This window comes from Anser cygnoides, chromosome 16 (genome assembly GCF_040182565.1).
Source record: "Anser cygnoides isolate HZ-2024a breed goose chromosome 16, Taihu_goose_T2T_genome, whole genome shotgun sequence".
Taxonomy (NCBI): Eukaryota; Metazoa; Chordata; class Aves; order Anseriformes; family Anatidae; genus Anser; species Anser cygnoides.
The window spans coordinates 15,037,162-15,052,505 of NC_089888.1; the positions used below are offsets into that span (position 1 = coordinate 15,037,162).

The 15,344-nt window shown below is 50.0% G+C and overlaps 1 protein-coding gene across 1 annotated transcript in view; it reads right to left on the reverse strand.

The window, feature by feature from the left end:
- The window catches only part of LOC106045416 (fer-1-like protein 4), a 43,204-nt gene that overhangs the window by 13,173 nt on the left and 14,687 nt on the right, over nt 1–15,344 (reverse strand). Inside the window, exons 15-34 of the mRNA XM_013195878.3 lie at nt 14,777–15,141; nt 13,974–14,082; nt 13,033–13,231; nt 12,172–12,292; nt 11,491–11,591; nt 10,843–10,930; nt 9,738–9,854; nt 8,201–8,353; nt 7,763–7,946; nt 7,082–7,206; nt 6,540–6,674; nt 5,938–6,111; nt 5,579–5,695; nt 5,063–5,224; nt 4,472–4,634; nt 3,335–3,426; nt 2,791–2,922; nt 2,113–2,161; nt 1,149–1,255; nt 653–784 (exon numbers count right to left, since the gene is read on the reverse strand). Of these exons, the coding sequence (XP_013051332.3) occupies nt 653–784; nt 1,149–1,255; nt 2,113–2,161; nt 2,791–2,922; nt 3,335–3,426; nt 4,472–4,634; nt 5,063–5,224; nt 5,579–5,695; nt 5,938–6,111; nt 6,540–6,674; nt 7,082–7,206; nt 7,763–7,946; nt 8,201–8,353; nt 9,738–9,854; nt 10,843–10,930; nt 11,491–11,591; nt 12,172–12,292; nt 13,033–13,231; nt 13,974–14,082; nt 14,777–15,141 (2,825 nt within the window). The remainder of the gene's footprint in view (nt 1–652; nt 785–1,148; nt 1,256–2,112; nt 2,162–2,790; nt 2,923–3,334; nt 3,427–4,471; nt 4,635–5,062; nt 5,225–5,578; nt 5,696–5,937; nt 6,112–6,539; nt 6,675–7,081; nt 7,207–7,762; nt 7,947–8,200; nt 8,354–9,737; nt 9,855–10,842; nt 10,931–11,490; nt 11,592–12,171; nt 12,293–13,032; nt 13,232–13,973; nt 14,083–14,776; nt 15,142–15,344) is intronic.

The following is a 15,344-nucleotide window of genomic DNA, read 5'->3' on the forward strand; positions in this document are numbered from 1 at the left end:
CTTGCCAGCTGGGAAGTCAGAGCCATTGCCCATGCAGACAACAGACACCCTGTGCCCATGGGAACAGTCCTTTACAAAAGCACCATCATGCCTATATGGCCCAGGCCATCCCTGTTTGCAAGTTAGGTTCTCAGGCCACTGCTGATGCCAGAAGATCTGAACATCTCCAAGCACATAACTGGACTGCCAAAGGTACCAAAGGCAGGAAGACACCAAAGGTTTCCTAGGGACCTTTGTAAATCAACCTTTGTAGTTGATGTTTCAGTCTTCAAGAGCTCCTCTGTGGGAGAACGATATTTATTTTAGACAAGCTTTGTTAATTTTGCAAACAGTGAAGCTCACTAATACTTATTTACATACTAAACATACCCAGAGGCCTCAACCGGGATGTGTGTTCCTTCATGCTTCATGCTCTCACTTTCTTAAGAGGTAAAAAAATCTAAAGGAGGTGGATTTATCAGCTAACAAAAGACCACAGCACACAGTTACTTTGACAGGCCCCTATAGTACCCTGGCCATGCCTCACCATAGCCTCACATTATTTGGACACATTCATCCTCGCTGAGGCTTTGCTGGCATCTGAATTCTCTGAGACACAGGTCACCCTAAGAATTTTCTTCCATGTACAGCACAAACTTTATTCAAATGATACCTTGTACTTCCCGACAAAATGTTCATCCTCATTTCCATCTTCATCCTCATTTGCTTTGCCACGATGAAGGGGAAAAATACACAGCCAGTCTTCAAAATTACCAAACTCATTTTCCAGCTCAGAGTTATAGATCTGTAAGAAGTAGAAAGTCATCTTAGGCCTTTTCCTGATATCTTAAGGGGAGAAGAGTCCCCTTTAAGAGGGGAAAGACCATCTTTCCCCTGTTTTGACCATTTCACTTTGCCTTGCTTTACCCTGGTATTACTCAGTGTGAGGTTTTCTTTATCACCCCGGGCCCATCCTCAGATGAGCACACACATCCCAGTTGAACTTCAGGATCTCACTAGCTGTTTCAGAGCCCAGCAAAGATGGGGCCCAGTGCACACTACTGGATCAGGTTCTCTATCCCAGTCTAATCTCCACTGCAGGAAAGTGAGGACAACATGGAAAAAGGGCATGGGTTGAAAGAGGCCAGATCTGTCACCCCAACACTCACTTGAAGGGTGGCAATGAGCTTCCTCTTGGGTCGAGCAGGTTCAGCTTCAGTTACTGCCTCATCTTCTGCTTCCATGTCAATGTAGGCTGCATTTAAATTGCCTCCATCTAGAAGTGTCAATAGGAGATTGGGAAATGCTCTGATCTCTCCCATCATGGCAAGTGCCCGTCCATGAAATGACCCCAGCAACAGCTTTTGCTTTCAACCAGGTCTTTGACTTGCGTTAGGGTAACTAGAGTCATTGCTCTCCATAACAGATGTTTTCACAACATCTCAGCTCTCCCAGCAAGACAAGTATGCATGAGAGGACAAAAATCAGCACAGACCTGCCTGCCTGAATGGGTGCTCTTCAAGAAGAAAGTGGGCAAGGACAGAGCAAATAGAGGAAGGTGCCTGGAACCTTCCACAGGTGACTGGACCCTTCCATAGGATTCACGTAATTTCTATGCTTACTGTCTCATCAATTCAGGTCATTGCTAGGCCAGTCACTGCTTATACCTCAGCAAACCTGAGCCTACAGCTGTAATACTGTCCTCAGATCATTTGCTTTTTATTAATGTTTTTCTGAGTGAATTTTTTATCCAAGGTGAGTATCCACAGGCAGAGTGAAGCCCAGCTCCCAGACAGTTTTTCCTCTCCATCATCCCTTCTACCCATTCCACTTTTACTTCCTGCTCCCACCATGGCAATCCCATGATACTTGCAGCCAATTTTTCTGCAAAGTTTTGCTCACTCAGGAAGGCTCTTGCTTCAACAAAATTTTTCAAACTTTCTCGAGGCATGTTTAGTGTTTTCAACTTGAAATGGCTTTTGTTAGCCTGTGCCAATGTTTCTAGTCTCTCTGCTCCCTTTTGTGTTGCTTTTGCTGAATGTTGCAAAGCTGTTGCCCCCTCAGAGCCCATTACCACAAGCCCACCACCCTCTAGGACAGTGTAGAGCCTGGCTCTCCCCACAGAAGACTCACCTGCATCATTCAGGTCATCATTCTCAGCGTCTTCTTCATCAATGCGTGTCTGAAACACACACAGACAGTCACCCTACATTGCTGACCACAATGGCTTCTCTATCCAAGCACAGGACACTTCCAAAGCTTACTGCCAAGTAGAGTCAGCAATATCCAGACTGAGATCATTTAGCATTAACATTTTTGCAGGAGGGTTTTCAGTGAGTGCTTTATCAGCATACCTGAAGGAAACAACTTTTCCTCTCCCCAGATCTTCTTATTGCCTTTTTTGATTGGGATATTGGAGAAGCAAGGTAAGCAAGGAAATTTGTGGCAGACCTGCCCCCATAGCCCACCCTGGGAAGACAGAGTGAAAGTCTCCACACTGCATGAAAGTCCCAGCACTGCAGCTCAGATCAGCAATGTCACATTTTCAGGAGTGTCTTAACATGATCCCAGTCACATTATCGAAACCACTCAGCCTCAGGGATGCTTCAACATCCATTGCCTGCAGAAATCAGCCCACCTGGTCAGTGTTTGATACCTGACTACCTTAAGAGTGCTTGACACTCAAAAGCATACATCTTCCTGCAGATCCATGCCACAGGGCTACTGTGGCACTCTGTGCTGATGAAATCATCTTCCTCAAGCCAGTGCAAACGCTTCTCCCCTCAGCTGGAAGCTGTGACAAGAGATTACCTGGTTATACAGCTCCTTCAGGGACTCATAGTACTTGGACCACCAATCCAGTTCTTCCAGATCTGGTTTCTCCTCTTCATATTCATCCTCTTTCTTTGCAAGTTTATTAATAGGAATCTTCTTTAAAGGAGCCTTAAAAGCACAGAGCAAGTGCTCAGAGGGAGGCAAGGGTAACACAGGACACCCACACATCCTGCACTAGTATCCTGATAGCCCCAGAAAAGGCTCAGCTTTCATGCAGAGCACAGGAGGTGTAAAGCTACATGTAGCCCGGGTTCATGCTTTGCTACGAAAGCATCAGTATTCATTGCACAAGGCAACACAGCTCTTCTCCCTGTGCCACAGCCCAGACATGCAGCAGTGTCAATGACCAGCAGAAGCAGGCATGAAACTCTTCCAGGAGACAGGCAGGGGAAGAGCAGTGTTTGAGTCCAGAGCAAAAGCTGGTGGTTGAAACTTAACTCTGAACTTCAGAACTTTTTGGTTGTAACCTTCAGTTTGGACGTTCAAACCTCAAAATTCACTGGGTCAACACATCACTCACCTTTACCAAACTCAAGGGGTGAGTGCTGGGACCTGGGTCACCAGTAGCAGGGCCAATCTGAGAGGGAAGATGCTGGGATGAGACTTTCCGAGCTGAGATGAAGAGAAAGAGCATCATGTTCTCATGCATTTAGTTCTGCCCACTGCTTTCTAATTTTGTTCAATTGTTATTTCACAGGAAAAAAACCTCTCTTACCCACCATGATGTGATTTCTTTTAAAGCTTTTGATAGCAGATTGTGCCAAAATTTTACTGGAAAACCATGTACATTGCTAAGACTAGCCACCATCATCTACATGCATTACTGACTAGTAAGAATTCAGATTTATGAGATACACTTGACCTATTTGGAAACTACCACAGATCAATCTTTTGCTTCTTAGTCTTCATACCATATTTATTTACACACTCCCAGATCAGGAGCTTTGGTTGTTGCTGTCAGAGGGCTATTGAGTTAATCTATTCCCAAATGAGTAGTCCTTGACCCAGCAATAGGAGAGAAGTGGAAACCTCTCAAATCCTTGGTTGTAGTGGACCAGCTTACACTCCCTAAATCTTGACAGAGGTCTCACTGAGGACAGCCCTCCAGTCCAGTTACACATAGGTTTGGAATAGGTGAATACAATAGTCCTTCACAGACTAAAAAACTCTGATTCCAGACACAGACTTCTCACAGAAATAAGTTACTGTGTAATATCTAGCCCCAGTTAAATGACCGGCTGGATTAAGACATCTTCACAAGCCATTCTCCCTCTTCTGATTTCCACCACTGTAAGACAAACAGTGGCTGGGAAAAAGGCTCCAAAGAGATGGCATATCCACAGGTGAAGAGTCCTGGCAATGTGGTGGGGAGGCATATGATAAGCTAACCTTGGAGAGAACAGTCTGCAAACTACCCTCTGCCAACCCCAAAGAGATCAGCCTTATGCCATTGCTTGGCTGCAACCACTTTCCCAATACCAATCTTAGAGGATCACAGCCTCCAAGGCTAACCTGCCTTGGGCTATGCTTTTATTCAGCATCTTATGGTTCTTGGATGAGGACTTTGTCGCCTGGCTACAGAGAAGAGGGGTGAAAGATCTTTGCCATGGGCAGAATCTGCCTGCTGCCTCCACAGGAACCTCACCGAGCAGCTCACCTCTGGGCACATTTTCTGTTTCCTCTTCTTCGAGTTCTCTTGGAGAGAATTTCATCACGTCGGACACAACATGGGTTCCCACCAGCACGGTGCGCCCAAATGCCCGCTTTTCCACAACAAAGATGCTGAGGGGAGGGTGCAGGTAGACCTGCTCAGGGAGCTCCTGCAAAAGAGCCATGCAAGGGGTTTGCAGGAGTGAGGGCAATACCAGTGGCAGACCCACCACACACGAGGAGGTCTGATGAGAACCCTTACAGCTCTGCCCTAAAACCAGAGCCTCATGGTGACAGAATCACAGAATGGCCAAGGTTGGAAGAGACCTCTGAAGATCATCTAGTCCAACCCCCCTGCTGAGCAGGATCACCCAGAGCACATTGCGCAGGAAAATGTGACAAACAACAGCTGAGACTGCTCTCAGTGGGCTTCTTCCCAAAGGTTTTGATCTGCAGCCAAACTGTGTGGCCGTGGGAGAGCAAAACCCTGGGGGCAGCTCCCCTCCTGTGCCCTCACTCTGAGCAAGCAGACTATATGTGTGTGCAGGACAGCCATGGTGTACCCCAGCATGGTAGGAGCCCCCTTCCTACTACTCACCACGTCCATGTATTTGACCACCTCGGTGAAACTGGGGTTCTCTTTGTAGGCCACAATTACCTCTGACTCCACCTTCTTGCCAGCACATTCAATGATCACCTGGGGCTGATCCACCTCAAACAAGTTGACCCGCTTCAGGTCCCGCAGGCCCCAGAACAGGATCTAAAGCACACAAAGCTGCTGGCCTGCTCCAGATGTGCCAGGTGCAGCCCAGCCATGCAGCTCTGCCTGGAGGTGCCAACACACTCAGCACAGACCCCAAGAGAGGCAAGAAACCACTCTCCCAAGGTGGCCACATGGACCCAAACTCATGCTGCAGGCACAAACACAACAGCTTTGATTGTTAAACCACTGAGGTGGTTTCTCCTGAATGTCAAGTACCTCCATTCCTGGCATCTGCTCAGGTCTCGAAGGCAGATTTGAGCCCCAAACCCAACTCCCTCCCCAAGCCCTGCCCTGTCCATGGGCTGGCTGCGCCATCTGATGTAGGAGCCAGCCCTGCAGAAGGCAGCTCACCTCTATGCGAAACTCCTTCAGCACTGGGCGGATGCCCTCTGGGATAATGAATTGTCCATCACGGGGGTCTTCCAAATAGCTGGGCTCCTTGGGCTCCACGTCCTCAGGCAATGATGGCTGAACAGACAGAGCCAGGACACACTGAGCAGTGAAAGACATTTCTCCTCTACACCATGTCCCCTCTTCCTCCCCTCTTGTTCTGTGCCCACAGGGTCTTCCCCTGCAGCTTCCTTTCAGTTGAAAGCCAGTTGAATTTCAACAGGGAATCCTTTGGTGGGCCCCATGCAACCAGCTCTGCACCCCTTGGAGCTCTCCTCAGAGTGCTGGCAACCATGTGTGTCTTCCTCAAAGCCCATTACCTCCAAATAGCCACTGTAATCCAGCTCAATCAGCTCAAAAGTGGCAATGAGCTCCCCAGCCGCTTTGGTGCCTTTGTAGAAATCAAAGAACTGCAGGGCAGGTTTGCTGTATGGCTCATCAACCAGCTTCACATGTGGGACAGCAAAGGCCTGGCCAAGGAACTCAGGGGAGCCCTGCAGCAAAGGAATGGGTGAAATTATCCCTGCATTATATCACCAACTCAGAGGAAAGACCACCACTAATTCCAGCCATCTGAGCCAGCATGAGAACTCTTCTCCACTCTCTGCTCCATACAGAGCCTGGAGAAGATGACAGGTACCCACAGCAACTCCTCTTAACTCCTGGTCTGCTTCCGTATAGGGCTGGACAAGTGGCATGGGACCATGGACCAGAGGTCATCAAAGCTAGATCAGGTTCCTCAGAGTTTTCTCTGGTCAGGGTTTGAATGTCTCCAAAGATGCCACCAGCAGAGCAGGACCAGGCAGGGTCATGGAACCAGAGATGTGGCTCCTAAGTGCCTGCTTGCAGCAACCACATATATTGCTCTTCTACCTTCCCTGTCATTGAAGGGACAGCAGGAGGGCTGTGTGGCCATACTTACAAATTTACTGTGGTTGAAGAGATTGACTATAACGATGGGTGTCTCTGTTTTCAACTCTTCTCTTTTCCCATCAATAATGAGCTGGTCAAACAGAAGTAACTCATTCCACATTGGACTCAGTGTCTCCTCCACTGTCTGCAGACAAAGACAGGAGGCCTGAGCCTGCCACAGCCCATGGAAACAAACCACATGCACTTTGTAAAGAGAGTGGGGAAAACATGAGCTGATCTCCTCTCCCCCACAGCTGCACGGAGCCAGCACCTGGCAGAAGAGATGGTAAAAGCATGAGATGGTAAAAGTATTTGGGGCCAACTGGCAAATGGCAATCAACCCTTGAGACCATGCTCTGCTTGGCTGTTCCGTCAAACGTTCCCTGAAAGTAGCCACACTGCCCAGACCACGCAAATACCTCATGCGTGGAGTTACAAAATTTCCCAGAGGACTGACAAAGCACTGGCTTTCAACATGTCAAGGAGGGTATGATGATTTTTTCTGTCCCCAACTCTCCAAGAAGGCAGAAGCAGGAGTTTGAGGGGTCTCACCCTGGTGGTCTGGCAATAAGTTGAAAACACCACTCTTGCAAATGGATCAGAAAGGCCATTGTCACCTGCAGGGAGGATCCCTCGAGCCTGATACAGATGGGCTCGGAGCTGGAAATAGCTGAAATCTGGTAAGAAAAAGAGAAGAGAGTTCATAGTTCCCTGATCCAGCCCTACCTCAGGCCAAAAAAATAAAATATTAGGAAGAGCACAGTCCAGCCAGATAAGACAGGGTGCATCCTGCAAGGGTACCACTTCTAGGGGCACTCACTGCAGGTCTCAGAAGGCCTTTAAAGCTTTGGCCAAGCAAGAGAAGCTCGGCAGGCTCCCCAGACACCCCTGGGAATAACATGACACGTGAAGTATGCAGTGATTTCCTGTGAGTATCTGCCACTGGGGAGCGCCACTGGGGAGCACCACTGGGTCTCAGCAAAGGGGCAGACTTCATGCTCATTGCCAGTTTGGCACAACGTTCAGTGCCTAGGAAGACCCTATCTTGCCAGCTGCTGCAGCTGTGAGTGTGTGAACACATCCTCATCAGAACAAACTGGACCTGCCTGCCTCAGTCACACCTCGAAGATAATGTGGAGATGATGGTTCAGGTCCTACTCCTCAGACACTGACCCTGGGGCAGGACATCTCACCTCTCCACTTGCCCACTTACGGTCAAGCCATGGAACTCACCATCCCTGCTGAGTCGGCTGGGAAGACTGTACACCGATAACTGGGTGATCTCCTGCCCACTCTCAGAGAGGTACTTGAACTCCTTGGGCAGCTCCACCATGCAGTTCTTTGCATATTTGGTAACCCCGAGCCACATGTAGATTTCCAGTTTGGCAAAGATCTCTCCAGTATGCAGCCCGGGGACCTGAGAGTGCAGGAAGTTTAGCAGGTTGCCCATCCCAGCCATGCCACCTTCAGACTAAAACCATTGGTGTTGGCCTGTGAGCAGCCGCAGAGCACAGGAGACATGGCAACGTTTCGGCAGAGGCAAGCATTACTGGTGAAGCAAGAGCTGCGTCTCCTTGCAGCCACCAAGGTGACAAAAAGGAGGGCTAAGAAGAAAATAGGGGAAAGCAGCAAGAAGGAAGCAAGAACATGCTGTTTTAGTATAAACTCTACCTTCAAAAAGACAGTCTGGATCTTTGCACAGTCCTTGCCTTTCTCCTCTTCAACTACTGAGTAGAGGATGTTCTGTGCAGGGACTCTTGCGTATGCCACACGCCGGTTGTTGCTGAGCATCCAGATGAGGATGTCAGGGAGGGTGCACTGGGGCTGGAGGGAGGAAAGGGAAGCATAGCATTGAAAGTCTCCTGATGCACAAGGGGCTGGTGGCTGCATAGCACTTTGGAGATCCAGAAGCAAGTGGCAGGGCCTAATGCTGGGCACATGCTTCTGAAATTCAGCCCTGCAGCATGGCTCTGCAGTTTTCCTGGAAGGATTTGTGATCCTCCCTCATTTTCATTACAAACACCAGCAGGGCACACTCACCTTCATCCCACACTGGGGAGAGGGAGCCCTCATGAGGCTGGAGAACAGAAGCCCAAGTGCTAATCCATGGAACGGAACCACACCTGCTGGCAATCCGGCAATGCCAGCACCCAGTGTACAAATGCAGCTTGGACTCAGAACAGCCTTGCAAATGAAGGACATGCGCAGATGTAAACAATGACTTCTTTTAAACCCTAGGCTCTACTTGCTCCCTTTGGCATTAGTGTTTGCAACTGTACATTGTACTTGTACTTACAATTTTTCAGTACACAAGTAGCTGAAGCAATTTACTACTGATCCAAACCAAGACTTCTGGCCTTCAAGCAGGGACTAAAAGCGGTGAATGCACATGCAGGTAAGGCCTGCACTGAGGTAAGAAGGACTCCACAGAGATGGCAATAATTGCACTCAATGGTAGGCAGCAAGAGGGGAACAGGGTCCTCTGTGCCTGGGACTGTAAGGCTGGAGCCTGAGCACAGCTGCTTCTGGCAGTGCAAGGGGTGAAGTCTCATTCATGCTGAAGTCTGCCCTCACGTACTTAAAGGTGTGATAACAATTGAACTTCAGCTGGTGACAGGCTTCTCTGAACTGCATCAACATCTGGTCACTTAGTTCCAGCAAACAGTGCACCCTGGTTTACACTAAAAGTATGCACTTACTTTCCAGAGAGGTTTAAAATAGAGCCAGTGAGACTCTGAACAAAGAGAGTCTCTCTTATAGATGAGAGACCTTATTGCAATACAAGTTTTAATTTGCAGGAAGATCTGGTGTCGGTCCCCAGTGGGAGTGCATGCAGAGCAAGGCATGGCTGATTTCCCAGGCAGGCTTCCTGCATCCCCACTGTGGGCATGGCCTGGGGCCAGGCAGGGAGGGCAGGAGGGTCCTGGCGGCCTGGAGCTGACCCAGCTCTGCCTCCAAGCCACTACTGAGCCCTTGGACTCCTGCTCTGTCACCACTGGTCCAGCAAGGCTGCGAGGCCTCATCCCTCATGAGGGCCATTGCATGGTAACTTCCAGCAACTAGAAATTGCGATTTCACATGTCAGGGAAAGACTTCAGAGAAAAAGCCCCATTTCAGGCTGGTAAAAGGCCCATTAACCAGCTCAGCACCCTCTCCTTGCCCATGCCCTCTCCAGCTTGGAAATGGAGTGCGCCAGGAGCAGCTGTACCTCTTGAGCCATGAAGCGTAGCTTGGCCAGGATTCTCCTCATCTCCTTAACCTTCTCCTTGACATTGGCTCGAGTCAGCTGCCGCCTCACACGGAGCCCCTGCTTCGCATACAGGATCTGAACAGACAGCAGAGTTGTCACATGCCTGGCCGTGACCCATGCATGTAACACTGGCAGCCCTCACAGGGGCTCTGTGGGGAAGCAGAGGCCACGTCCACCCTGCCCCGTTGCACCCTGGCCTCCACCAGTTCGCTTGCCAGTTGTTGAGAACAAACCTCATGAACTTGTACTGAGCCATATAGTGAAGGGTGCTGAGAACTGGAGACTCCAGTAACTCATCAGTTCTGCTGATACCAGCCAGTAAGAGAAGTCTGTGAGCTTTTGCATCGTTTGGGGCAGAAGAATGTATAAGTAATAAACATTTCAGAAGGTGACGGTCCAAGGCTCCAGATAGTGCCTGGGAGAACAACCAGGGGGGCACAGAAGTCTGGGAATATGAAGATGAAGGAAACTGGAAGACAGGGCTAAACTGTCATGTCTGTTAATTGACAGCGTCCAGATCTGAGGACAGACTTTATGATGAAATCCAGAAGGAATTCAGGGTTCAAAACCAAACCCAGAAAATTTATCTCTTGGGCTGGTTATCTCTTTCAGAGAGTCTCAGACTTACCAGAGAGCTTTCACCATCACTCAGGTGACAGTGTGGGGGGAGGCAGAGGGAAGGGAGAAGGGACCCAGACATGGCTTAATTTTATTTCCTGCTGCTGTCATTGCATTTTGGTCAGCCTTTCAAAGATTTGCAGTTTGATATAGTTTGAGTCATGACTGTGTTCTGCTGGGAGAAGAATGGCATCTTCTGCATAAAATATATCATCTGCATAAAAGAGGAGGCAGCCATAGCCAGCCCCTGCCTCTGCTCCCTGTGCTGGAAAATATATTGCTCTAAGCAGGGATGGGAGATGCTGCAGTAAAAGCCTATAACTGTATTGTGGGTCTTAGCTCCAAGTTTTCCTCTTAGCATCAATTCTAGATGGTCCTCCAGAAGCATCCCCCAAAGCAAGGATTACACTGGCTCCCTCCACCACCCTCAAATCCCACAGCTTACAACGTTGCGCATCATGTATTTCGTCCGACATCTGTCAAGGTTGTTTGGATGTGCCATTGTTTTTCTCTCTGCGCTGAGTGAATATAGCCTGCAATGAGAAAAGCAGCACAGGCTCTGCAACCCGTACACCCTGCAGGGGAGCACAGTTTACACAGCAGGGCCACAGGTTCCAAACCCCTGTTACTAATCTGGAGGCATCAGAAACCTCATCTCTCTAATGCCTTATTTTCTGTAACCTCTTTGATCAGAAGGTACACTGGAATTTGCTCAGCACTCAAGGCACTGTCTTTAATGTCCCCATTCCAAGGCTAGGGACTGATGTGCATATTGGACCCCACCAGGCAGTTGCAATGATTGAAACATGAGTCTCTTGAAAGAGTGAAGGAAATGTCCTAACACTTAGGAAACACACAGGAGATCAGGAACATCAAGGCTGCAGCCTGTTACCCCTGTGCTTCCCAGGTGTGGTGCTATGTGGCGTGCTCACTGAGCTTGCAAAGCAATGGGGTCTTTTCCCCAGGTTGTCCTGGTTTCCTTCCACTCATCCTCCTATTGAAATCAAGAGTGCAGGCTGTGCACAGCCCAGGTAGGACAGAATATAACCTCCTAACCCAAAGTCAAAAATTAGGAAATCAGGGACATGAGAACCTGCACCCAGCTGCAAATTCCTCCAGCACTTCTCGGAGCCTCTCTTCTGCTTTAGTCTTTGGCCTTCTCATGAGCTTCTCCACATCATCTAGCCCCTGCTCCTGTGGGGAGAGTATAACATTTAGGGACCTTGCACCTGGCCGTGGGGTCAGAGCAAAGCATGGCAAGGATGTGTTTGCCCCAAATGTTCCATTCTACAGAGCTGGGACAGAGCGAGCATGGCAGGTCAGAGCTGCACTGTCAGAGACTCTGAGACTTAAGGATAACCTGAACACTGTTTGTAACATCACCTTGTGCTTCAGTCTTGAGCAGTCACCAAAACACACAAGTGTGAGCTTTGCTTTCAGATTTCTAAGCCTGAGCAGGAAAGACAAAGCCCTGGAAAAAAATCTCGTCAAAGGCTGAGAGCCCATTTACAGCAGCATCTCCCCAGTGCAGGACTGGCAGCAGAGCAGCTTTCTGTCATTGTCTGGCACTGCCACTTTCCAGGAGACACTGCCAGGCTGGGGCAGGTGGGATGGAGCCCCACAAGAGACACAGACTCACATGGCAGGGGGTTGGGGTGGGGGTTTGGGGGCAACGTTTGAGGTAAGTATCTTGAAGGGCAACTCTGCATGATGTGAGAAAAACCACCATGAGAGAGGAAGCCCTGTGCCCCAAGAGCCTCCCCACACATGCTACCAGGCGTTCTGCCAGCTTGACAATCCAGTTGGAAATGCAGAGTCTCCAGGTGTGATCCTCCCAGTAGCTCCACATGTACACGCAGGGTTTCTCATGTGTCATGGGCAGGCAGCTGTATGACCTAGGGGCAGCACAGGAGATTATGGCTGCTGTTTGCAGAAAGCACACGCACCATGTCACATTGCAGCACTTGCACAAAGAGCAGCATCTGGACTCTGTCTTCCTCACAGAGAACCAGCTGTTTTGGGCTCTGTACCATGGACATAGATTCAAACTGCTAGACTAGCCCTTTGGCACCCCAAACTAATGCAAGGGGTTTCTAGCAGATGGTGCATCATGTGCCCAGATGAACGAGGCTGATGGGAGTGTGGGATGCTGCTGAGATTCCCTGCTGCTATGAGATTGAGTAGGAGCAGGCACAGGGCTCACAACACAAACACCAAGACCTTGCCAGGCCCGTGGGATGAAATAGGAAGCATTCCCAGAGTAGACATCTCATTAGAAGAGCTTGCGTGTGTCTCGCAGCATAGGAGAGCATGTGCCAGAGCAGTCCTCTCCTTCCTCCACGCTGGAATCAAGCCTTTGCGCTGCTGTTTATCAACCAGAAAACGGACTGCTGTTATTGATGGGTTACAGTTCCCTGTGGCCCTGTCCCTGGCCATCTGTGGACATCATGCAGACACCATAGGGCCTGTAGAGCTAATGGGCAACAACAGCCAGCTAGGGTATGGCAAGCTGCAGGGTTGCAAAGCAGAGAAACACTTGCACAGCACTCACATTGCTGAGCACTAATAGCATCTGGAATAACAAAGCTGGGAAGTTCAGGACCAAGGCAAGGGAGAGAGAAAGAAGACGACTCGCCTATCATACTCCATGGTCTCTGGTTTCTGGCTCTTTGTCACTGATTTGTTCAACGGGGCCAAAACAGGGCCCAGGACTTCAACATCCATCTCACTGTCAGAACCGGGGTCCAGCAAAGGCTGCTTTTCTTCTCTCCCTTCTCCCTTCTCCCCTTTTTTACGTACTTTGGTCACAACCTCTTCAGCTTTGCCATAGTTTCCTTGAACATAGGCATTAAAGAGCAAACAAGTAAGTGGGATCAGTATTAAACAATGAGTTAACCAGCCTGCAAAATCAGTGCGATCACATTCCCAAGAGAAGCACATGGGTATGCACTGCTTTCAGAACCAGCACTTCAGGAGCACCCAACCATCAAAGTATCACATGGACAACAAGGAGGTCTGAGATGGAGCTGGGAAATCACAAGGAAGTTCTTGTGTATGCCTCAAGTTCCACCAGCTCCCCCAAGTGCCTGCTGACTCCCATCTAAACCCCTGCTCTGGGGTCAGCAGCAGGTGCTCACAACTTCTCAGCATCAAGCATCTCCACCCCTCCAGCAAAGCAGGTGAGGGGGATTGGACCTGCTCACCTACCATTGTTTCCCCATCACCCATTGTCACAGCCCCTCACCACCACATGCCCAATCCTCATCGATTGCTCCCAAACCCTTCTACCTCTTCTCACCCCCACTCCCAGGAGAGCTTAACTACACTCCCCAAACAGGCAGTTCATACAAATACTGCAAACCTCCAATCTCACAGGAGGGCATCCAGACTTTTAAACTAAATAAAGCACTGTGAACGCTGCCTGGCCTTATACACCATCCTTCTTGAGCTCCTGTTTTGGAGATACAAGTTATGTGATGATTGGCACTGCAGGACCACAGTGCTGACCTGGGCTGGCTCAGGGAGGTTCACACCATTCTTGTAGTTTCCTGACTTGGCACCCTGGGGAATACACACCTATAGAGACCTCAAAGCTGACAGGCTTGGAGCCAAGTGAGGAGTCCATCATCGTGGCTTCAAAGAAGGCAGCAAAGAGGAGGAATTCCTCTTTCTTCCCCAACGCATTCTGGGCAAGGAGAGAGAAATCAGCCCGAGCCTTGCGTGATAGAACCCTGTCTCAGCAGAGAGTTGGAGAGCACCAGGGCATGGCTGGTGCCTGTCAGCACTCCTGAGGGCCTTGCCAGGGCACAAAGGACATCACCGGGACACTGCTGGGGTCAGTGCCACTGGGCTGCCAGTCATAGGGCAAGCTTGTCTGGAAATCCCAAGGGTGTAGTATGGAGCTGTGGCTCTGGCAGATGCTCTGCCATCAGCTTGTGTAATGCTACTGAAGATGTTTGTAGGCTAAGGGATGGCTACTGTACCCATACAGCCACTGCTTATCCACCTTTTAGGGACCAAGTGGAGACCCAGAGCCAGCTAACACCTCCTTGACTCCTGGAAAGAAGCATGTCCTCTAAGGTGGCTATGCCCTGGGAATAGCACCCATATGAGAGTCTTTCCTGGCACAGGAAGGACTGATGCATGCACGTGATGCATGCAGGGGTGCTCCAGCCTCACCAAGGGAGGCAGTTTTGGGGCTGCAGGTGGAGTCTTGGCCCTTGCAGAGGCTCAGAGAGCCCTTGATGGCATAGCAGTGGGCAGGTTGGGTTTGCTCTGGCACTGTTACACCAGCCAGCGTCCCCGCTGCCTTTTCCCCATTAGCCTATGCATGCATCAGGTTGGCATGGGTCAGGTCATGCCAGCTCAGCAGGACTCACCACAGGGAGTGGATGAAGCTCCTCCACCTCCACAATGACCTCCCCAGGTTGCTCAGCCTCCTGAGAGCCCCCAGTCTCCTCCTCTCCCTGCAGCTGGCTCAGCTCTTTGGCTTTCTCCTTGGATTTTTTACTTTTCTTCTTCAGCTTCGGTTTGCTTAGGGCACTTTTCATCTTGTCCCCAAGCTTCCTCTCTGCCACACTGGGGCTGCTGAAAATCTCCACTGTGATGGCCATGAGGATGCGCCCACGGTAGAAGATTCCCTCGCCCACGCCCTCATTCAGGTCCTTGTGGATGTCTCGCAGAGCTGAATTTTGGGGGGAGCCATACAGGTTCACCCAGGCTGGGCCAAACGTGGGGTTAAAGCCTGCAGTGACAGGGCCAAGGTTTAATTACACCACAAGGTGCTGCTGCAGAGACCGTTCCCTCAAGCAGACAGCCCAGGACACACAATGTGAGCCTGTTCTGGCCAGACACACTCCTGCTTTCTACCTCCAGGAAACCACTGTGGCCCGAGCAGTGGGTGTCCAGCACAGGGCTGCCCAGGCCACCCTGCCCCAGGGGAGCAGC